Source organism: Armigeres subalbatus, chromosome 1 (assembly GCF_024139115.2).
Source record: "Armigeres subalbatus isolate Guangzhou_Male chromosome 1, GZ_Asu_2, whole genome shotgun sequence".
Classification (NCBI taxonomy): Eukaryota; Metazoa; Arthropoda; class Insecta; order Diptera; family Culicidae; genus Armigeres; species Armigeres subalbatus.
The window spans coordinates 213,363,976-213,388,191 of record NC_085139.1 but is presented as its reverse complement, the minus strand read 5'-3'; the positions used below and the strand labels follow the sequence as shown (position 1 = coordinate 213,388,191).

The 24,216-nt window shown below is 41.8% G+C and overlaps 1 protein-coding gene across 1 annotated transcript in view; it reads left to right on the top strand.

The window, feature by feature from the left end:
• Positions 1 to 24,216, top strand: part of LOC134205753 (CKLF-like MARVEL transmembrane domain-containing protein 4) — a 73,735-nt gene that overhangs the window by 38,396 nt on the left and 11,123 nt on the right. The window contains exons 2-3 of the mRNA XM_062681318.1: positions 20,400 to 20,567; positions 20,993 to 21,109. Coding sequence (XP_062537302.1) covers positions 20,400 to 20,567; positions 20,993 to 21,109 — 285 coding nt within the window. The remainder of the gene's footprint in view (positions 1 to 20,399; positions 20,568 to 20,992; positions 21,110 to 24,216) is intronic.

Genomic DNA, 24,216 nt, shown 5'->3' with positions numbered 1-24,216 from the left:
GTGGTCGTTGAACTTTTGAAGTAGGCTCAGATCAATGACAATTCCAACATCTTGGAAACCTTGGTCTAAGAACAAAAACGGTTAATTATTTGAGATTTCATTGCTTGACGGTCAATCTTTATCTACATATGGAACGGAAACTTTCTGTTTTTAGCGCAGGTGGCACGTAGGTGCTACATATTACAAACCTTGAAGGTAAACCTAGCTGCACCTACCAATACCGTTTAGTCTAAATTAGTGCTAAATTGCTTTGCGGCTCTCGTCTCGTCTAGCAGTACCTATATGAAGTACAGCAAACGAAGTCCACAGTCTCAGGTCTACGGTATATGAAGAAATCGATTTACTCGAATAATTAACTGGTTGGGAAATAGAGTGGAATTGTCATTCATGTAGGTTGAAAATTAAAACTTGTTAGCAGGTTAGGAACGTTTTTAATCACATGTCTCATGCTTGATTCCAGTCTCAAAATTAATATTGTTGAAATATGTTATTGATACTTTGCGAGAATTTAAACAATTATCAGGAGAACATGGAGAAAGTTTGGGTTTTGTAGATCAATAGGGTAGAAGCACGTGCGACTTACATAAAACTATTACAACTATATTTTTCACGCAACATAATATAGCTGCACGGATATACAAACATCGTGTAGCATGAAATTAACTCGTAAAAAATCTTAAATCCAAACAGTTGCCCACAAAGAGAAATACAAGTAAGATTGCCTCGATGCAAGAATAAAACATAATAGGCATAAACCAGAAGAAATTATGCTTCTTCCTTCCCTAACAATCGCGATGTTAACACGAGTAACCAACAACGCAACGGTAGCCAGCGCGGCGTGCAATGTTTTGATTATGCTGCTCGGCACTTCCGCGATGTTTTCAAAACAAAACTTTTCCTCTCGGTAGGTTGATGCAAAAACATCTCCCGGCTTTGCAGTTTCGTTTCATCATCCATCGTTGGTATTCGGTTTGGAAACAATCATCGTACCTTCGTCAAGGTTGATTTCATCAAACCATTTGTTTTGTTCATCCGTTTTCGCTTAGCAGAGGAAAGCGTGAACGGATGTGGTCTTGGTTTGCTCGAAAAATGTGGTTCATAAGCTCTTCGTCATTATGTTTTACTTTTATTTTTAGTGTCGCTTTCCAGAAAACTACACATTCTGCTGAGCAAATTTCATGTTATTTTGGTTTGAATAATATTTGGAAGACAGAACCGTCTTCAAACAGACTTTGAACACTGACAGGTGTCATGAATCAGTAAACGGGCGGAAAAAGCATTAAAATAATAGACTCGAGAGTATGAAAAACTCAGTTTTTCCACATGTGGAACAAACAACGATTTGATCAAATAGTGACTTCTGTATGAAATTTTAAAGGTTCGCCTTTTGCATTTTAACAAATTCCATTCGTGAAAAAAATAAACATAGTTGACATAAATCGGAAATAACTTCACGATTTTCATAACACACTTGGAACACACTTCTTGGGTGCATATTTACCAAATTTAATATATTGCTACCAGATTCACATTTGATTTGGTTGATTATGAGCATGATGATCGTGCATTGTGCATTTCGTAGTTGCTACTCCGTGATTGACCAGAACAATCGCAATTGCACAGGGAACCAATGGATGGAAGCATGAGATTTACTCTCCAACCTAAATGTGCACTTAGTTTCGAGAGCTTTTGTATTTTAAATGGTCGATAAAGGCCCTGATCACGTCCTCATGGTCTATCGGAGATGGGAAGGAATTGATGATGCAATCACTCTCCTACTGCCGGCCGAGAACACATGTGCACTCGCCACGAGTTCATGCGGAATTTCATTGGAATTTGGGGGTAAGGTTTTTATGACATAGGTTCGTCTTGGTTAACGGATTGCCAATGTGGTAGTAATCAAAGGGTGGTATATGAGAGATTCTCGGTGAGACCAGGCCACTATTTGCACGAGGTCCTTAAAAATGCCTAAATTTATATTCATTCGAAAGCTTTCGGCGAGTATATTAAGGATCCGAGCTAAATTCTTCAGAAAGATGAACCCCTCGTTATTATACACGAAATCATTTTAATGGAGCCCTCGATTTTTGTCAATTTTTAACTCATTTAAACTGTCATAACTCCAACATTTCTCAACCGATCATAGAGATCAGCATATCGTTGGAAAGAGGAAAAGCCATATTGAATTAGGCCTCTATCTTGGCTTTTTTTTTGGCAACAACCGATTTTGAATATTAATACATCGAAGGAAAGCTTAGTTTATATTGTGCATTGTGTCCAAAAATCTCAGGTGCATGTTTTTTCTATCAAAAGTTATGTACTATTTACCAATACCAAAATTCTTAAATTATTTAATATAATAACTTACTCATATCTAAATTGGACGCCAGAGATACGATCTTTTTCGCTCATATCGGACCGCTAGAACTAGTCAAGATGTAGGTAGAGGATAGAAGATGGAAACGGTATGAAAGCCCAGAGAACATGAGAAATATATGGAAAGATACAAATAAGAAGAAATGGAACGGACCTGGGATTGAACCCACGACCTTCTGCGTAAAAGGCAGAAGTGGTAGTCATATGACCACCAAGCCCTTTTACACATTTGATTTGGATGATCATAATAGGTACTAAATGGTTTTTATTTTGAATTTTTTTACAGCAGGCAATAAAAAAATAGTGATTTTAGTGACCATTTTCCGAAAAATAGTGACTTTTGGAGGCAAATAGTGACTTTTTAGTAACCAGACTCAAAATAGTGACCAACCCGAGTAGCACACTTGTCACATATCAGTCACTGTGACTCGTATGCGACCAAATCCAGTCACATTGGAGTTGCTGCAACCGAATAGATCTGAACTGTGCTACTAGGGAAGTCACTAAAAAGTGACACGCTACCAGGCCTGCAATTATATCAATGTGTGTTACGAATAACAATATCTGCAATAATTTTGTTATAAATTCTCTGTCCCGGATTAAGAAAAGAATATTCCATGATCGCCATAACATAATTATGACACAATGTGATATAATATTTATGAAGAGCAATGCTTGTAACACAATCAGTAGTAATTTTGTTTGTTGCATTCACATAATTTGTAATAACTGTAGTCATTTTCATCCCTTTTTATGTAACAGATTGAGTTATATTTTTGTGGTTCAGTGCGTGATTTCTCTTATTTCGGACAGCAGAACGATCGCGCGATCGGTCGAAATATTGTGTTCTGCTTTGCGCGGCCGGTAATAAGAGTAGCCATCGAACAAGTAAGTGAGTCCAAATAAATTATTTATAACTAACCTAAAACCTTTATAACTAAAACGATATCCTATCCTAAGACAATCGTGGAGATGCAGAGGTATACTCGGTCTCTAGTAGCAACGAGAGTCGAACTAACAATCATTCGGCCGGCGCCATTATTGACTTTAAATATTTGAGCTCCCGAAACGTGTACATTGAGAATGGGTAGCTAATCCCAAGCCCTATTCACTGTGTTCTCTGTACAATTGCTCAAGTTTAGTCGGTCATAATGCTTATGCTCATGCTCATCAACACATTGAGTTATATTTTTGTTCAATTGAAAACATATTTAGAAACGATGTTGTTAAAAGAAGAAATTTGGTTACAATTTGTGTTATTCTAACTACTAATGGTACATGTTTTATTTGTATTTGTATTTAAAATAATCCATCTGACAAATTAGTCTTAATGAATATAAAATATATTTGAACACTACATTCTTCTTTTGATTCGATTTGCAAAACATCTGGTTGGTTCACTAAATTCGAATAGTTTGTTCTTCCACAGCTATGAATGCACGAATACATGCTGCAATCGGCTCGTTGTTTCCAAAAGCTGCTCTGTGGCATCGTGGCTGCAGCAATGTTGAAATCTGCGTAAACTACCTTGAAACCTTCATCCAGAACTAAAGCAGCATCGTTGAAATATAGTATGAACAGCAACGGCCCGAGATTGCTTCCTTGTGGGAAACCAGACTTATTCGAAAATACAGCAGATTCACAACCATCAACCTTCACACGAAGCGCACGAGTCACGATCCGTTAGGTACGATTTCAGCCAAGACAAGAGTTGCGTGGAAAATCCAAGACGAGCTAGCTTATGCAATAGAATTCCATGGCCAATTTTGTCGAAAGCTGCCTTTAGGTCGGTGTAAATAACACCAAGTTGAGGTCTTTCTTCCATATTCGTTATGCACTTCGACGTAAAACTCAGCAAGTTCGTTGTAACTGATCTCCCAGGCATGAAACCGTGTTGATCAATCGATATGTAATTTTTCGTTGCATCAAGAACAACTCCACAAACAATGTTGAGACAGTCAAAAGGCTAGTAATTGCTCGATAGTTCGCGACATTGTTTTTATAACCACGCTTGAAAATCCGGAGTGACGAACGATTGTTTCCAGATCCAAGGAAATTCTGCTTGCTGAAGTGAGCGATTGAAAATACTATACATAATGGAACTGCTAAAGCGTCAATACATCTGACAATTACTGCTACTGGCAAACCATCAGGACTAGGGGCAAAAGACCATTTCATTTTTTTTTTCGCAGCAAGCGAAAAGCAGGGGTGGCATTGCGCATCTCGATTCGAACGTAATTCTATCGAGTCGAACATGTTTGGCATTATGGCTTTCAATTCGATCTTGAAAATGACTCATCGTTCGAGTATGCTCGAGGAGGTACAAGAATAACGAGATGTTTTGGCATTATGGAAGCTCGATAGCACACTGAAAAACGACTCAAGTCGAATGAAAAACACTCGTCACCTTTATAGCTTTCGAATGTTGTTCGAGAGTTATTTCTTGCTGAAAGTTTTTCATTATATTTGTTATTATTTCTCTACGGGAAGAGAATAAATGTTTGATTATTGTATCTTGAAGGAAAGAATGTCATTAGTATATCTACTTTTATAGTTTCCAGACAATATGCAATCTCTAATTATCCCGAAATCCGCGTAAAAACGACTTCAACTTTTTTTTAATAGTTTTTACACATTTTGACGATTTCGATAAACCGCGTGAAAAATCTATGGGGAAAATCTGCGTAAAAACGTGTATATTCCAGATTCTACGTAAAAATAGTTGAGTTAAATAAAAAAAACGTGCAAGAGATGAACCAAGTGCATTAACTAAAACACATCAAAGTAATTTAGTATCGAATCCCTCTTTTGCTTTAAATTATTTAGCTCAAATTTGGATTTGTGGCATAAACTCGAATAAACATAAAACTTATGATTTGTGTCTTAACAATATCTCAATTTACAAAACATATCGTATGGGCATAATATTTTAATCGGTTGCACCTGCTCAATAAATATTATTGCTTTTTATAGTCATTGAGCACAATTTGCTTGTTTATAAATTAACTGCCAATTCATGCCCTGCCAACAGGCAACATGCTACACGCAGATGAAATTACTCCCATTCTCTCTGTTTACTCACATTCGCCATGCGCTGAAGGTTGTCTCTCCAGCGGGCGGCATACTAAACACGGAGACAGCTATCTCTTATTCTCTCTGTTTACATTTCGTTTGACAGAACATACTCGATTGAGCTAGTACAGCACCATTCGAAATCTTGTACTGTGACTGAATGAAGTCGAACGAAATACATAATGCCGCAATTTTTTCGAAACGAATTCAAAAACGTACGAATCGAGTGATTCGATTCGAGATGCGCAATGCCACCCCAGATATCCCAAGTTCTACGCAGTTTGTTGGAACATCACGAACGGCATCTTCGATTTCACTCCTTGAGGTGGGATTATTCGATAATAAGGATTAAAAGTGATTGGCAAACAGCTGGCTTGATTCAACAGCGGACGTTGGTGTAGACTCATTCAAATGCACATTGGAAGGAATTACTGTACTCTTCCTTTTAGAATTAATAAAGCGCCAAACCCGCGAGGATTATTCTTTAGATTCGTTTGATCATGTAAAACATGCGATTTATAAAGAGTAGAATTTAAAACTCGATACGCTTTGCTAGCATGTTGGAAATTTTGTTTTTTGGTCGTTGAGCGATGACTACGTAGCTTCCTTTGATACGCATTGCGTGCCCTTTTCAAACTACGTAAACGACGTGTGCTCCAGGCAGGCGAAGGTGATGGTCGAATCCGTGGAGCATAAGAAAGAATCGTTCAGAATTGAACAAAATTGTTCTGCCATGTCATTGACGTCGTGCAAATCGGAAACAATGCTCCAATCAACTGTCCGCAAATGGTCCAAAAATGCTACAAAATCAATCCTACGGTAATCCAAAGGTTGCTCCAATTGTTGTTCAGGTGCTCGGTTACCCGACACTTGTGTCGGCAAAGCTATTTCCAGTGGTAGATGATGAGAATTAACGGGTAGCAGCAGGGCAGAGCAGCTTTCAACAAATAAAAAACACTGTAACAGAATAACAAGTTCTAATATAAATCTGTTACTTGTCTGGAATTTACACGACTCATCGGCTGAATAACCGTTAAAGCCACTCGTCTGGTTTTCTAGTGGTGGACATCAGAACCCCAGAAGACACTATCCTCAAAAATGTCCGAAATAAAGAAAAAATAAGCAGAATCGGAAGCAATTGGAAATCAAACGAAAATATATTTATACAAAAGAAGGTTGATCTAAGATGAATATTCTTCAAAGTGCTCAACTTAATCGTGTGGCGACAACAGAAATTTGCCCTTCGTTGGCAGAATCACAAGCGCGCGTTGGAGGAAGAGGAGAGGATGCAATAAGTTTATTCGAATGCATGGCGACCTGCACCGATGCCGACACTGGAACAGCTTTTCGATACTTCGGGACCGATCTCTGTGGAATACCAATCCAAATGGCACGTGCGCGTCGGAAAACAGCTTTCTTGTATTCGATAAAGTAAGCTCATTAGCCCCGCCCCATTTGTGATCTGCTATGGGTGTCAATATGATATGCACTCATTACGATAAACAAGGAGGCGGGACCAATGGCATTATTCAGAAAATACAAGAAAGCTGCTTACTGGCGCGCGCGAGCCATTTGGTCGGAATTCCATAGAGAGTGGTTCCGAAGGATGGAAGAGATTGCAAATTTGAAGCATTCTGTAAAGTTCTCTTAGAAGATTCTGTATTTGGTTTTGAGCCGTTTGTGATTCTAACGTTTATTCTGACTAAATACGTTTTGTTGAGAAGAGTAACAGAAGAAATTTGACCCAAGATGATTTTTTTCATAGTACAAAACATAATCGCTTGCTGTAGAAATTTTCCATTAAAGTGGCGTCTTCATCGATTAAGCTGCAGTCTGCAGAAAGTGAACTTTTGTGGCAAGATTCTTTGATTTTATTTCTGGTAGTAACTATTTGGTTTTGTTCCAGTTAGTTATTGGCAGGGTTTGCAGAAATCGCTCTCAATAGAGATAACTAACAACAATAAAAGAGGAGCAAAAACCTCTTTGAATCATAGCCATGAAAAGAAGTCTACCGCACTTGTTTACATGTTGGTAAAAAACTGATTCTACCGAGGGGATTTGTTAAAAGGCTTTGTTCTCAATCTTTTCATGATATTGAAAAGCTAATATCATCTTCCAAACTTAGACGTACATGTTGATGATAGAATTAGAGGCGAAAGTACAGAATTGATAGTTCCGTTAGGATACGGCAGGCATGAAGAATGTTTTTTATAGAAGTCGATTTGAAAGCGAGCGGAGGTAGAGGTGTGCGTCGAAGCGCCACGCCGCCGGTAGTTTTTGACACGCCGCCGCCGCCGACATTTTTCCATCGGCGCGCCGCCGATTAAAATTTGTCATGCTGCTGATCTGTAATTTTCCACACCGATTCAAATTCGAGGTAGTCCGAAATGTTTCCCTACAACATCACGGTGTCAGGCCATTAGGCCGAAGGCCATTTGGCCGAAGGTCATTCGGCCGAATGGCCATTAGGCCGAACGGTCATTAGGCCGAATGGCCATTAGGCCGAATTAGCAAAAAGTTTAAAATGAGAAGTTCTTTCTTCTTTCTCCTTTCTTCCATCTTCCTTCTTTCTGTCTTCTTCCTTCTTCTTTCTTCCTCCTTCCTTCTTTCTCCTTCCCCCACCCTTCTTCCTTCTTTATTCTTCCTTCTTCCTTCTTCCTTCTACCTTCTTATTTCTCTTCTTCCTTCTTCTTTCTTCCTTTTTTTCTTCTTTCTTCTTCCTTCTTCTTTTTTTCTTCTTTCTCCCGTCTTCCGTCTTCCTTCTTCTTTCTTCTTCCCTCTCCCTTTTCTCTTCTTCCATCTTTCTTCTTCCTTCTTATCTTCTTCCGCCTTCCTTCTTCCTTTTCCCTTCTTCCTTTTTCCTTCTTCCTTCTTCTTCCTTACTTCTTCCTTCTTTCTCCCGTTTTCCTTCTTTCTTCCTTCTTCTCTCTTCTTCCCTCTTACTTCTATCTTCTTCCTTCTAAATTTTTCCTTCTTCCATCTTTTCTTTTTCCTTCTTCTTTCTTCCTTTTTCCTTCTTCCTTCTTCCTTCTTTCTTCCTTTTTCCTTCTTTCTTCTTCCTTATTCTTTCTTCCGTCTTTCTTCTTCCCTCTTCTTTCTTTCTTCTTCATTCTTTCTTCTTCATTTTTTCTTCTACTTTCTTCCTTTTTTCTTCTTCCTTCTTCCATTTTCCTTCTTCCTTATTCCTTTTCCTACTTCCTTCTTCCGTATTTGTTCTTCCTTCTTTATTCTTCCTTTTTTATTTTTCCTATTTTATTCTTCCTTCTTTCTTCTTCCTTCTTCCTTCTCTTCCTTCTTCCTTCTTCCTTTTGTTTCTTTCTTCTTCCTTTTTACTTGTTTTTTCTTCCTTCATCTTTCTTCCGTCTTTTTTCTTCCCACTCCCTTATTCCTTTTTCCTACTTTTTTCTTCCTTATTTCTTTTTTCTTCTTTCTTCTTTCTTCTTCCTTTTGCTTTCTTCTTTCTTCTTCCTTTTTCCTTCTTCTTTCTTCCGTCTTTCTTCTTCCCTCTTCCTTCTACCTTCTTTCTCCTTCTTTCTTCTTTCTGCTTTCTTCCTCCTTCCTTCTTCCTTTTTCCTTCTTCCTTCTTCCTTCTTTCTTTTTCCTTCTTCCTTCTTCCTTCTTCCTTCTTCTTTCTTCCTTCTTCCTTCTTCCTTCTTCCTTTTTCATTTCTCTTCCTTCTTCCTTCTTCTTCCTTCTTCATTCCTTCCTTTTTCCTTCTTACTTCTTCCTTCTCCTCCTTTTTCTTTTTTTCTTCTTCCGTTCTACTTTTTCCTCACTTCGCACTACTCAATTCTCATTCGGCCTAATGACCATTCGGCCTAATGACCATTCGGCCTAATGGCCTTCGGCCTAATGACCCAGCATCAACATCACGTTTAAACTCCATAGAATGTGATAATTTTTTTGAAAATTCCATACAATTTTTATTGAAATATCGAAAAACATCTCTCCGTAAAAACTAAGAAAAAATTCGTGTGGCAATTACGGAGGATTTTCCGTTGAAACGCAAAGCATTTCTCATTGTAATTAAATTTTTGAATGAAAAAGGGTCGTTCGGCAGAAATGTTTCCCTACAACATCACGGTGTCAGGCCATTAGGCCGAAGGCCATTTGGCCGAAGGTCATTCGGCCGAATGGCCATTAGGCCGAACGGTCATTAGGCCGAATGGCCATTAGGCCGAATTAGCAAAAAGTTTAAAATGAGAAGTTCTTTCTTCTTTCTCCTTTCTTCCATCTTCCTTCTTTCTGTCTTCTTCCTTCTTCTTTCTTCCTCCTTCCTTCTTTCTCCTTCCCCCACCCTTCTTCCTTCTTTATTCTTCCTTCTTCCTTCTTTCTTCTACCTTCTTATTTCTCTTCTTCCTTCTTCTTTTTTCCTTTTTTTCTTCTTTCTTCTTCCTTCTTCTTTTTTTCTTCTTTCTCCCGTCTTCCGTCTTCCTTCTTCTTTCTTCTTCCCTCTCCCTTTTCTCTTCTTCCATCTTTCTTCTTCCTTCTTATCTTCTTCCGCCTTCCTTCTTCCTTTTCCCTTCTTCCTTTTTCCTTCTTCCTTCTTCTTCCTTACTTCTTCCTTCTTTCTCCCGTTTTCCTTCTTTCTTCCTTCTTCTCTCTTCTTCCCTCTTACTTCTATCTTCTTCCTTCTAAATTTTTCCTTCTTCCATCTTTTCTTTTTCCTTCTTCTTTCTTCCTTTTTCCTTCTTCCTTCTTCCTTCTTTCTTCCTTTTTCCTTCTTTCTTCTTCCTTATTCTTTCTTCCGTCTTTCTTCTTCCCTCTTCTTTCTTTCTTCTTCATTTTTTCTTCTACTTTCTTCCTTTTTTCTTCTTCCTTCTTCCATTTTCCTTCTTCCTCATTCCTTTTCCTACTTCCTTCTTCCGTATTTGTTCTTCCTTCTTTATTCTTCCTTTTTTATTTTTCCTATTTTATTCTTCCTTCTTTCTTCTTCCTTCTCTTCCTTCTTCCTTCTTCCTTTTGTTTCTTTATTCTTCCTTTTTACTTGTTTTTTCTTCCTTCATCTTTCTTCCGTCTTTTTTCTTCCCACTCCCTTATTCCTTTTTCCTACTTTTTTCTTCCTTATTTCTTTTTTCTTCTTTCTTCTTCCTTTTTTCTTCTTTCTTCTTCCTTTTTTCTTCTTTCTTCTTCCTTTTGCTTTCTTCTTTCTTCTTCCTTTTTCCTTCTTCTTTCTTCCGTCTTTCTTCTTCCCTCTTCCTTCTACCTTCTTTCTTCTTCTTTCTTCTTTCTGCTTTCTTCCTCCTTCCTTCTTCCTTTTTCCTTCTTCCTTCTTCCTTCTTTCTTTTTCCTTCTTCCTTCTTCCTTCTTCCTTCTTCTTTCTTCCTTCTTCCTTCTTCCTTTTTCATTTCTCTTCCTTCTTCCTTCTTCTTCCTTCTTCATTCCTTCCTTTTTCCTTCTTACTTCTTCCTTCTCCTCCTTTTTCTTTTTTTCTTCTTCCGTTCTACTTTTTCCTCACTTCGCACTACTCAATTCTCATTCGGCCTAATGACCATTCGGCCTAATGACCATTCGGCCTAATGACCCAGCATCAACGTCACGTTTAAACTCATAGAATGTGATAATTTTTTGAAAATTTCATACAATTTTTATTGAAATATCGAAAAACATCTTTCCGTAAAAACTAAGAAAAAACTCGTGTGGCAATTACGGAGGATTTTCCGTTGAAACGCAAAGAATTTCTCATTGTAATTAAATTTTTGAATGAAAAAGGGTCGTTCCGCAGAAAGCCATTTGACCGAAGACCACAAGGCTGTAGGTTGTTTGGTCATAAGCATCGTTTGACTGAATATACTATGTGGTAGAAGACTAACTAGCGTAAAGTTATTTGACGGAAAATGTCATTTCTTCGAACAGTTCATTTGCTTGAAAATATCGGTTGAACAACTAGCTCAAAAGGCCGGATATCCCCTTTGGCCGAAAAGGTCGTTTGACAGAAAGCACCTTCTTCTTCTTCATCTTATTGGCATTACAGAAAGCACCATTTGGCCGATAATGTTGTTTGACTGAATTGGTCATTTTGGATATTTTCAAGACAATATTTTCACGGAAGTTGTTTCAAATTTCTACAGGATAATATTCGGAATATCCGCGGAAACCTCCTGTTGAGTTTCTGTAGAGTAAGTACTCTTAAAAATTTACACAGAAAAGCTTAATAATTGTAGGAGCTTGTGACTGAAAGAAGGAATGCTTTAACGTTGACTTTCTCAATCTAGATTTATAAAGACGACTAGTTTGGCGTATGATCAACGTTAAAACAGAAAACTCTTCGGAATATCCGCGGGAGACTCTCTGGAATTTTTACGAAATTCTTCAAAGTTTCTGCAGAAGATTGTTCAAAATGTAGATTCAAAAAAATCTTTGGCGTGTAACGGAAAATTGCTCAAAAATTTTAAAGATTTTCTTTGGATTTCTACAGGAAATTCTATGTATTGTCCATAGGAAATTCTTGGAAAATTTGATTGGCCGAAAGCACCAGACGACCGAAATTTGGCCGAAAAAAACCGTTTACCCTAACAAGTCGTCTGACCGAAACAATCGATTTTCTGCAGAAGTCATTCGGCGAAAATGTCTTTAGCCATTTGGCAGAAAATGTTATTTGACATACGGCCAAATGTCAATAATTGAATGGATAATAGCATAGCATGAGCCCTTGCACAAAACGTAGGTGGAGTTGCCAAGGTCATTGTAGATTCTGCCAAAATCTCGGAATAACATAACATTTGGCGGTATGTAACTTTTCGTGGTACGACATTTGGCGGATTGTTCCTTTTCGCCGAATGACTTATGGCGGAATGTACCACTTCGCGGAATATTAAAAGAAAATAGCATAGCCGCCCACGAATGTTGAACCGGCGCTCACCTCTAAGCGGAGGGCAATATTTGTGATGGCATATATTGCACGACCATCCTTCTGCCAAACTCCCGTATGAAGGGGGAGGAAGAATATCAGTGTGGCAGCTGATATATCTTCACTGCCTTCCACACAGCTTTCACACTGATATAGGGGGAATGACGGCTTTGGCAGGTTTTGTTCTATTATTGTCAGGGGTTTTTTTTTTGACTGATTTTGTTCACATTTGGCCTAAACATTCTTTGCATATCAAAGAATATTGTTCGCAACCAACATTACCTCTTTGCGAACATCAAATCCAAAGTGCAAATGTGTGTGTGTGTGTGGTGCTGCGTTCGCCGGCCGGCGATGGTCTAGGCGAAGTTTTCCTCCACAACAACGGCAACACAGCATCGTAACGACGTCGCTGACAGCAGTGCGCTGATTGGTTCGCGCCAATCCCAGAGCGGCAACCAATCACCGTCCAGATGAGAAGCGGAAGAGAGGGAATTCAGCTATAAATATAGATGCCCTAAGAAGAAATTGTCATTACAGTCCACATCTTTGTGCAATAAACATCGCGGATTTAAAATCGTGTTTTTTCCTTCTCCAAACGAGCCGAAATCCAAAGGTCTTTTTCAAGACCAGAGTTAACGAAATAATTTTCTTCCGAGGTTGAGCTATCACTTCATCGAGCATATTGTGGCCAAATTTCATAAAATTCGGTCGACAAAAACCCCTCTGCCAATAATAGAACAAAACCAGCCAAAGCCGTCTGTTCCCCTACTTCCCTCCTCCTTCATACGGGAGTTTGGTAGAAGGAAAGTCGTGCGATATGTGCCATCACAAATATTGCCCTCCGCCCGCTTTCAAATCGACTTCTATAAAAACATTTTTCATGCCTGCCGTATCCTATCGGAACTATCAATTCTATACTTTCGCCTCTAATTCTATCATTAACATGTACGTCTAAGTTTGGAAGATTGGAAGATGATATTAGCATTTCCATATCATTGTAAATCGTTTAACTTCACGTAGAAGTAATACACTCAAATCAATAATTAGAATCATTTTATGTTAGGGACCATATTTTTTTTTGGCTCAGCCCCCGAATCAGTTCATTATCGTTACAGATTCCGAAAAACGTCGTTACGGGCGCAAAAGCACCGTGCGCCTCCTTCGCGCCAATCTTTCATCGAATGGTTGTAGACAGAAGCAAGGTATCGAATAAGTCCAGAAAAGTTGCTGGAGGTCAGCTTAACACCGCCGAGGAGAGGGCTCGTGATTGGATTTATTCATCAAAATGTCACAAATGTAGGGTATAGTCAAGCAATTGTGTTTTGTATTGTGAAGAAAATTCATCTCGGATTAATTTTCTTTTGTTTTGCGACGCACAATCTCGGGTTTCATGATACTCACCATTGCGAGTTTTGATGTTAATTTCTGCTCCTCTGGCTCTTGCTCATTTTCCACTCAGCGAGGAGTTATGGCAAGCCTTAACAGCCAATGAAGACGCCACCACAGTGAACCAATTTTCTGCAACAATGAAAAAAGTTCGTCTAGAATCAACTTTCTTTTGTTATTATTTTCAACAATACGCATTTTTAATCACTAACATCACATAACCTAGCTCAGAATCACGAGGAATAAATTCACTGGATGCCAAGAATTTACCAGTCACTAGCAGTTGAACTTTGAAAAAATCCTCACAACTTAACCATCTTCCAAATGTGATGGTGGTTCTGAAAAGAACCGATTTATTATCAATGAAGTACCTCACTACAGCAACCACTCGATCGTCTCCAGTGCTGATTGGTTTTGGTACACAACGGAGCATAGGGCTGCGAAATGGTGAGTTGACATCTGGGTAGGAGCGACCTACACAGCTCTGGTCCTCACAAGTTCCAATCTCACGCTTCCACGGGTCTTCCGATGACAATCGACCGCCAGCTAAGGGGCACTGTTGTCCTTCTGACATTAGCTAGAGTGAGGGGGTGCGACCAAAGGGACCATCGTCCCTAACCCCTAATCCCAAGGCGTTAAGCGACCCGTGCCGAGGGGATGCATGGCCAGGGGGATGAAATAATGAGCTAGGCCTTTAACGGAGCCTGTGGGGTACCTGGGCACCCTCCACAGTAATTGTCCCTTACCGCGTCATGCTGGGCTCTGGCGTGGTGGACCTCTTTTCCCGAGCAACTCGTGGGACCAAAATGGAAAACCAAGTCAATTCTTCAATTAGTGATAGTAGTGTAGGCGACAACCCCTTCGCAAGGGGTGGGTTGTTCAGGTCTCCGCCTAGGAGGCCAGAGGCAATAGTCGGCAGCTCGGTGCGCAGCGCCAGCGTGGGTCACTTAACCTTCTCTCCGGCTACGCCGGTAGAGGTCATGGATGGCACATGGCTTGTGGGGGCGATGAACCGCAAACGCGATGGGCTTTCGGCCTTCGAGGTGGCGACGGAACAGCTGGGCGCCATCATCGACTTTTTGTCATCGAAGAATAATATCAGTAAGGAAGGACCACAAGAGAAGCTTGCTGAATCTACGAAAGTCGATGTTGGACACCAAGCTGGAGAGGGCGGTCGGGACGGCCAAGTGTAAACCCGTGAAATCCGTAGAGTCGAGGTCTACCCAGACTGAGGCCCAAGGATTCGCGGATTCGGGCAAGGTCAAATCGACCGAGGGCGTGCCAGCGAAGACGGTGGTGCCAAAGTCTACCCAGACTGAGGCTCAGGTATTTGCAGGCACGTCGGGGGTGACTGCTCCAACCGAGCAGACACAAAAACGGGGGAGACAGTCTCCAGGGGAGGAGGAAGTCTTAGGCGAGACGGTCAAGGTGAGAGCACTCACGACGGAGGTGAATCTAAGGGTTAAAGACCTGTGCGAGATCACCGAAGTATATACGAGCAACCCTAAGTTTGTTTCAAGTACCTGGAATCGGGGCACAAGCAATGGGACTGGAAAGGCCCTGACAGAAGCAAGCTCTGTCGACTCTGCGGATTGGAGGGACATAAGGCACAATGCTGCACGAGCCCTCCCAATTGTTTAATTTGCTCCAGCAAAGCTGCGAACAGCAAGCACCCCATAGGGGATTCGATGTGCCCGGCGTTTAAGCGTGCTGCAAAATCACAGTGCAGGTAACGCAGCTGGCTTGCTCGGCCTCGCCCGAGTGTTTGGTGTGCGCAGGTTTAGAGGAAACGGCGGAACACGTGTGCCCACGTTTTCGCGCAATGCGTGACCACATGCTTGCCACATGTGGTCTGGACACTACCCCCGGCAACCTAGTTCGGAGAATATGTAAAGATGAAGTTGGCTTGAACGCCGTTCTATCGGCTATCATCCAAATCGTCTCGGAGCTACACAGAAGGTGGCGCGTGGACTCAAGGATGGCTAGTTCAGGCGCAAATAAAAGGTGGACCAAGGGATCGAAGTCGGCTTCATGGGTCATACTGGTGCCCTGTGGTCGAGCTCGATCCTTTTATCGAACAAGTGGCCGTGAGAAGAACAACATGGTATCGTCGCTTTCGCGGCTTCGGTCAACAGGGTGGGTTCCGAGCCCGAGGACGGAAAGGAGTCCTCGTCAAGGCTGGGGTAGGCGTAGGCACCGCGTCGGCAAGTCCCTCTGTGTGTTGGCGAATAGACCCTATCGCAGAGAGGTCAATTTGGGGTGCACGCGGCATCATCATTCTTGATACCAGCCGTGCAGAGGGAAGCAGGCGCGAAGTCGACTCTTCCCTACTTTCGAGGACATAGGGCGTGATAAGGCCACCTGGAAAGCCGGCAATAAGGTGACACGATACCATGATGTTCTTCTTAAAAAGCGAGTAACGATGTTCGGTGCTGCAAGGACACGCAGCTAACCTCGAGGGTGCGTTGTGCACTGGCCCCCCTTTGAAGCATTACTTTCTGGTTGTACCGAAGGGACTATGGGCTTGGCGGCAATGGAAACGGTTTAGCGGGTCGGGGATGTAGTCCTGCCTCCCTCGTTTGCTGTTGGAGGTGGTCCCTAGCCCCGCACTTCCTGGACAACCCAGAATGTCTGTTGAGCAGATTCCCCCTCCATTGCTTAGGAAGAAGAAAAAACACAACGGAGCATCATGTCCGTTTATCATGAAATCGCGAACGTAAATGACGCTACGACCGCCACAGACGCCACGCGATAGCGAAAAATTTCTTGCTAACGGGTGGCCACTAAATAGCGGGCATGGAAATAATGGCTCGGGAAGGAAACTATAAAAAGAAGTACAGAAGTACGTTATATAGAAAGTTGTCCTTAGTCTTTAAATTTAGTTTAATGAATAATAGCATATGGTCCGTGGCTCGCCGTGCGGCGTAGTTTAATCTTGCGGGTATCACATGACCGCTGAACGGGTGATGCTTGTGATCCTATTGATGAGTTGCTTCGTGTCTTTGGCATGGTAGTCCGAAGCACCTTCTTTCCCCGCAAAAATATCCACAAGGCCACATGGAGATCACCTAACCAAGAAACGGAAAACCAAATCGACCACGTTCTAATCGACGGTAAATTCTTCTCCGACATCACGAACGTCCGCACTTACCGCAGTGCGAATATTGAATCCGACCACTACCTCGTTGCAGTATGCCTGCGCTCAAAACTCTCGACGGTGTACAACACGCGTCGAAGTCGGACGCCGCGGCTTAACATTGGGCGGCTACAAGATGGTAGACTAGCCCAAGAATACGCGCAGCAGCTGAAAGTGGCACTTCCAACGGAAGAGCAGCTAGGCGCAGCGTCTCTTGAAGATGGCTGGAGAGATATTCGATCCGCCATTGGTAGCACCGCAACCGCTGCACTTGGCACGGTGCCCCCGGATCAGAGAAACGACTGGTATGACGGCGAATGTGAGCAGTTAGTGGAAGAGAAGAATGCAGCATGGGCGAGATTGCTGCAACACCGCACGAGGGCGAACGAGGCACGATATAAACAGGCTCGGAACAGACAAAACTGGATTTTCCGGAGGAAAAAGCGCCAGCAGGAAGATCGAGACCGTGAAGAAACGGAGCAACTGTACCGCGCTAATAACACACGAAAGTTCTATGAGAAGTTAAACCGTTCACGTAAGGGCCACGTGCCACAGCCCGATATGTGTAAGGACATAAACGGGAACCTTCTTACGAACGAGCGTGAGGTGATCCAAAGGTGGCGGCAGCACTACGAAGAACACCTGAATGGCGATGTGGCAGACGAAGATGGCGGTATGGTGATGGACCTGGGAGAACGCGCGCAGGACATAATTCTACCGGCTCCGGATCTCCAGGAAATCCAGGAGGAGATTGGCCGGTTGAAGAACAACAAAGCCCCTGGGGTTGACCAACTACCAGGAGAGCTATTTAAACACGGTGGTGAGGCACTGGCTAGAGCGCTGCACTGGGTCATTACCAAGATTTGGGAGGAGGAAGTTTTGCCGCAGGAGTGGATGGAAGGTGTCGTGTGTCCCATCTACAAAAAGGGCGATAAGCTGGATTGTAGCAACTACCGCGCAATCACATTGCTGAACGCCGCCTACAAGGTACTCTCCCAAATTTTATGCCGTCGACTAACACCAACTGCAAGAGAGTTCGTGGGGCAGTACCAGGTGGGTTTTATGCTCCATCACAGACCAGGTGTTCGCCATTCGCCAAGTACTGCAGAAATGCCGCGAATACAACGTGCCCACACATCATCTATTCATCGACTTCAAAGCCGCATATGATACAATCGATCGGGACCAGCTATGGCAGCTAATGCACGAACACGGTTTTCCGGATAACTGATAACTGACACGGTTGATCAAAGCGACGATGGATCGGGTGATGTGCGTAGTTCAAGTTTCAGGGGCATTCTCGAGTCCCTTCGAAACCCTCAGAGGGTTACGGCAAGGTGATGGTCTTTCGTGTTTGCTATTCAACATCGCGTTGGAAGGGGTAATACGAAGAGCAGGGATTAACACGAGTGGTACAATTTTCAATAAGTCCGTCCAGCTATTTGGTTTCGCCGACGACATAGATATTATGGCACGTAACTTTGAGAAGATGGAGGAAGCCTACATCAGACTGAAGAGGGAAGCTAAGCGGATCGGACTAGTCATCAACACGTCGAAGACGAAGTACATGATAGGAAGAGGTTCAAGAGAAGACAATGTGAGCCACCCACCGCGAGTTTGCATCGGTGGTGACGAAATCGAGGTGGTAGAAGGATTTGTGTACTTGGGCTCACTGGTGACTGCCGAAAATGACACCAGCAGAGAAATTCGGAGACGCATAGTGGCTGGAAATCGTACGTACTTTGGACTCCGCAAGACGCTCCGATCGAATAGAGTTCGCCGCCGTACCAAACTGACAATCTACAAAACGCTAATTAGACCGGTAGTCCTCTACGGACACGAGACCTGGACGATGCTCGTGGAGGACCAACGCGCACTTGGAGTTTTCGAAAGGAAAGTGTTGCGTACCATCTATGGTGGGGTGCAGATGACGGACGGTACGTGGAGGAGGCGAATGAACCACGAATTGCATCAGCTGTTGGGAGAACCATCCATCGTTCACACCGCGAAAATCGGACGACTGCGATGGGCCGGGCACGTAGCCAGAATGTCGGACAGTAACCCGGTGAAAATGGTTCTCGACAACGATCCGACGGGCACAAGAGGGCGAGGTGCGCAGCGGGCAAGGTGGATCGATCAGGTGGAAGATGACTTGCGGACCCTCCGTAGACTGCGTGGTTGGCGACGTGTAGCCATGGACCGAGCCGAATGGAGAAGACTTTTATATACCGCACAGGCCACTTCGGCCTTAGTCTGATTAAATAATAATAATTCGTGTCTTTGGCCTTCCAATCACCTTTGTATACAATTGAGCTCAGTAGACCAAAAACCCTTCCACAGTTTTAGAAACATTTTCACGTTTAAATTTGTCATCCGTGTACCTTTTCCACGATCTTTGCTCGCTGGAAATAATTGTACAATACGCACCGCAGTACTTCCTGTTTTGAGGGCATCATAACAACATATTGGAGTGGAAGTGTGTGTGCCACAATTTCTGAATATTCTAAGGTTTCATTTACATAAGGAAATATTTCTCTAAAAGCATTAACGTTCTCATAGAAAAGTATTGCAGTATGGAAATTCGCGTTTTTTTGTGGCCACCCGTTACACTACCACCAACGTCACCGCTGGGACAGCATCCAGACGCCATGGTCCGCTCTCCGTGAAATCCCGCATGTGCGCTGATGTTTGTGTTGAGGATGCATGATCTGGATTGGTTAATTTCATATGGCTTTGGAAAAAAAAGATATTTTCAATAGTTTAACATTAATAATCAATAGTTTCAATGAATTTGGAAAATTGCTAGAGAGTTTCCGACTCGATTGCTAAGAAAATCGCAAAAATACTCGAAAGATAATAACGATATTAGCGTTTGAAATGTTGCCTAATATCATAACAGGCTCGAATTTGGAGTTATCGTTTTACACCTTGTATCAAAGCCAGAGCCTTCCCCTTAGACGTCGAAAATCAAATAACAACCCTAAAATTGCACTCGAACGCTGATAAATATTGTCTGGTGAATACCCTCGCTCTGATGGAAATAAGGTATTCATGAGTGAGCTTTACTTAAGTACGATCTACTCACTGTAACGCTGAATGGGGATAGATTACCTACTTATGTACATGCAAATGCAAACAATTAGTCAGATCAGAGTTGGTACACAAAACAAGTAACGCTCAAGTTCATACACAATGTTGCCTCCTCCGCGTTGAACATGATCATCTCTTACAAATGCGCAACCAAACCAATCTTTGATGATGGCCGGCCTTCGCATCGATCATAGAGCGCTGGAAGCCATCGAAACCGTTATGCCGTCGAGTGGGAGCTGCTGCAGCTAGTTATGCTGCACCTAACCGTGTCCATCGAAGATTGGTGTCACCTTTCGAAGGCCTGTGCAATGGGATCGATGTTATCCGTGGGAAGCCAATAAATCACTGGCGTCATTGGGTATCGCTTACCGTACAGATGTGCCCACTCATGCTTTCAATAAGCCGATGTTAGTCATGGACAGCTGTTCACTGTTTATTGCTGTACCAATAACCGCCTAATAATTTCTCCTTTTCCATTCTTCTTTCTAGGTGTTCGGCATCATCTGCATGGCCTGTGCCTCACCTGCCCTGATCGGAGCCACGCATTGGTTCCTGTTTGTTGTGGTCACATCGTTCATTGCGACCGTCTTGTGGAGTTTTGTGTATCTGCTCGGCATCCGAGAGGTCCTGAATATGCCCATCAACTGGATTCTGACGGTAGGTGGCTCTAGTTAATTTATTTAAAAAAAATGTTCATAAGTTGATCCCACTCATCAAAAATCGTTCAGTCGGTAGTAAAAGGTGCATAGAGTAATACGCACTTCTGAAGAAAGAAAACATTCAAGTTTGTTGTTATGAATGTTTCCAACAATCAAACAACAATACAACGTCCCTTATGTGATGCATACTTTTCCAGGTTCCCTATTAGGCAGTATGTAAACTCTTTCACTCTTCTGGCACTATTGCCGTTTGTCGACCCCAGTTACTCAATGAAGCGTGATTCCTTTTGTGGTGAATGGAAACCGAAGTCAATTTGTTCTTTTTTTTTTTTTTCATTTTTGGATGTGGGATCGGTTTTATGACGAAACGAATCTGCGATATATGTACCAATTTGGAATTCATTTCTCTGTTTTGTATTTTAGGAGTTGATAAATACGGGCATTGCGACGTTGCTATACTTCATTGCATTCATCGTGCAGCTGGCATCGTGGTCCAATTATTACTACAGCCACTATAGGAGTGCGAACATCGCTGCAGGGGTAAGTAAAACGGAAATTAGCATTAGTGGGGATTTTTCTCTTGGATGGATCAAGTACTTTAAGTATAATTAAGCCATATGTACTTGACTAACAACATATATCAATAAATAAGTAGGGAAGGCGCATGGCTTCAACGGCTTTTATGCAGCTCCGGGAACTTTTAATTTTTGTAATTCTATTTAATTGAATTTCTAGCCACAATTTTGCCACTAACAGGCTTGCGTTGGTGTATCTACAATCTCACATGAATGCATGAAGACATTAAATAAAGCCATGTGTGCCTACATTGTATGAATTTGTATTTTGTGTGGGCAAATACAATGCTTCTTGTAGAACTATGTCATGATGAAATTGTCATGATGAAGCATTAAATAAGATTTAATAGAATAATACCTTTTCGGACCATTCGAATCGGAAAGCTTATCCGCAGGGTTATTGTAGGACATTCATTACTGAAAAAGACGTGACATTCCGTCTACGTACCCGGCCCACCGCATTTGTCCAATTGAACGTAGGATTGTCCGCAGCACAACTGATGCGTTTAATGGTTCATTTGCCTCCAATATGTATTGATTTCATCTGCAGGTAACGCATCATTTTCCTTGCAAAGATCCAAATGTGCCTTGTCCACGAGCATTGTCCAGGTTTCAAGTCCGGAGTTAAGCTGGGGCACGTGACCTACCAAATCGAATAATCCTCTAAAATTTAATTATATACGCCAAAATTGTCCTGAGAAAATAACTGATTTTCTTAGAATTTTGATATATCCTGGCGAAACTTCCGAATGAGTTTTTGCAGTTATTTTCGAGAGAATTTTAGGAGCAAGTCTAGGCGTTTATATGCAAATTCCAATCCGTATTCCACCTTTGCCACCGTATTTCAATTCTTTTGCCAAATCTATTCAAAAATCTGTCTTTGGAAATTTCATCGAGAATTCATTCTGCAATTTCTCCTTCGGAATTGTTTTCCACTCCAAGAATTCTTTCCAGGAATAATTAAGAAAATTTCTCCAGCAATTCCTTTTGAGTTTTCTCCATGGAAAATCTTATGGAAAGACCTTCGTTAATTCATCCAGAAATTTCTTCGGTACTTTTTTTTTATAAAACCATAGAAAATTCATGCAAGAATTATACCAGAAATTTGTTGGGTTGACTTTTTACTAAAATTTACTAAAGAATGAAATAGGCTATCCTAAAGAAATTTTCGGAAATATTAAAGGTATTTCAGAGGAACTCTTGAAGTGATTTCTAAATGATTCATAATAGAAGTTATTATTGAATTTCTGGATAGAGATTTCTAAATAAATATCCGAAGGTATATCTTTAGATTGTTGATTTTTTTCGGTGAAAAACGACACACACAATTTCCGTTTTTTAATAACGTTTCGGCTTATTTCAGCCATTCAGCCATCAACAGATATTAAAAAAAAGTTTACATCCCACCAGTGTGGTCTAATAACTCAGTTATTAGATGTAAACGTTTTTTTCAATATCTGATGATGGCTGAATGGAGTAAGCCGAAACATTATTAAAAAACGGGAATGGTGTGTGTCGTTTTTCACCGAAAAAAATCAAAAATCTAAAGATATAGAAATTCACAGTGACCAAAACTATGGGGGGTCCCGTAGCGTAGTTGGCTACACGTTCGCCTTACAAGCGAATCGTCATGGGTTCGATTCCCAGCCCCTCCACCAAACCTTCGTCAGTCCTCGGATGCGCAGCCCATACGGTAGCGTATTGGGAGACGCGTCTTATCGTCACGGCTGCCTGATGACGACTGACAACTTGTTCTTCTCGGAGGCATTCCTCCAAAATACCCAAATTTAGTCTAGGTTTTCTGAACATTTTTTTTTATATTAGAGGACTCGAAAAAAAAATTCTTCTAAAAATGTTGTCCCTGGGAGGAAGGGGGGTTGGGTTATTGTCAAAACCCACCCCCGTGGCTACGCCACTGTCTGAAGGTATTCCTAAATGGAATTTTTAAAGAATTTTTGGATGAAGTTTCTAAGTGAAATTTCATAGGAATTCTAAGAATTTCTTCCTACAGTTTCGGAAGGGATTTCTTGAGGAATTACTAGAAGAATTTGTTCGACAAAACCTGAAATAATTGCTAATGCAATTCCTTAAAAATCGGGGAAGGGTCATTTGGTCGAAAGCTATTTGGCCGAATGCCACTATGCCGAAAGTTGTTTGGCCGAACAGACCATTAGGCCGAAAAGTTCGTTTGGCCGAAAGAGTCGTTTGGCCGAAAGAGTCGTTTGGCCGAAAGGGTCATTTGACCGAAAGGGTCATTAGGCCGAAAGGGTCATTAGGCCGAAAGGATCATTAGGCCGAAAGGGTCATTTGGCCGAAAGGGTCATTTGGCCGAAAGGGTCGTTTGGCTGAAAGACGTCTCACTACTCACTTCGCTCTCCTCATTTTTTACAGTGAGAAGTGAGAAATGATTAATGAGAATTGAGACGTCTCACTTCCCACTCTTAAATTTCTTCTTCTCACTGTGAAAAGTGAGAAGTGAGAAATGAGGAGTGAGATGTAAACGTCTCACTTTTCACTCTTCATTTCACAGTTCTCATTGTGAAAAGTGAGTAGTGCGAGGCGGGTAGTGAGACGTCTCACTACTCACTTTTTACATCGAGAAGAGAGAAATGAGGAGTGAGAAGTGAGACGTCTCACTTCTCACTCCTCATTTCTAGCTTCTCACTGCGAAAAGTGAGTAGTGCGAAGCGGGTAGTGAGACGTCTCACTACTCATTTCGTGCTTTACACTTTTTCAGTGAGAAGGGAAAAATAAAGAGTGAGAAGTTAGACGTTTCTTTTCTTATTCCTAATTTATCACTTTTCAAATTACCAATTCGGCCAAATGTCTTATTCGACCAAATGACCCTTTCGGCCAAACGACCCTTTCGGTCAAATGATCCTTTCGGCCAAATGACTCTTTTGGCCTAATGACCCTTTCGGCCAAATGACCCTTTCGATCAAATTACCCTTTCGGCCAAATGATAATTTTGGTCTAATGACTCTTTCGGCCTAATGACCTTTTCGACCAAATGACCCTTTCTGCCAAATGTCCCTTTCGGCCAAACGAACCTTTCGCCCTAATGACCCTTTC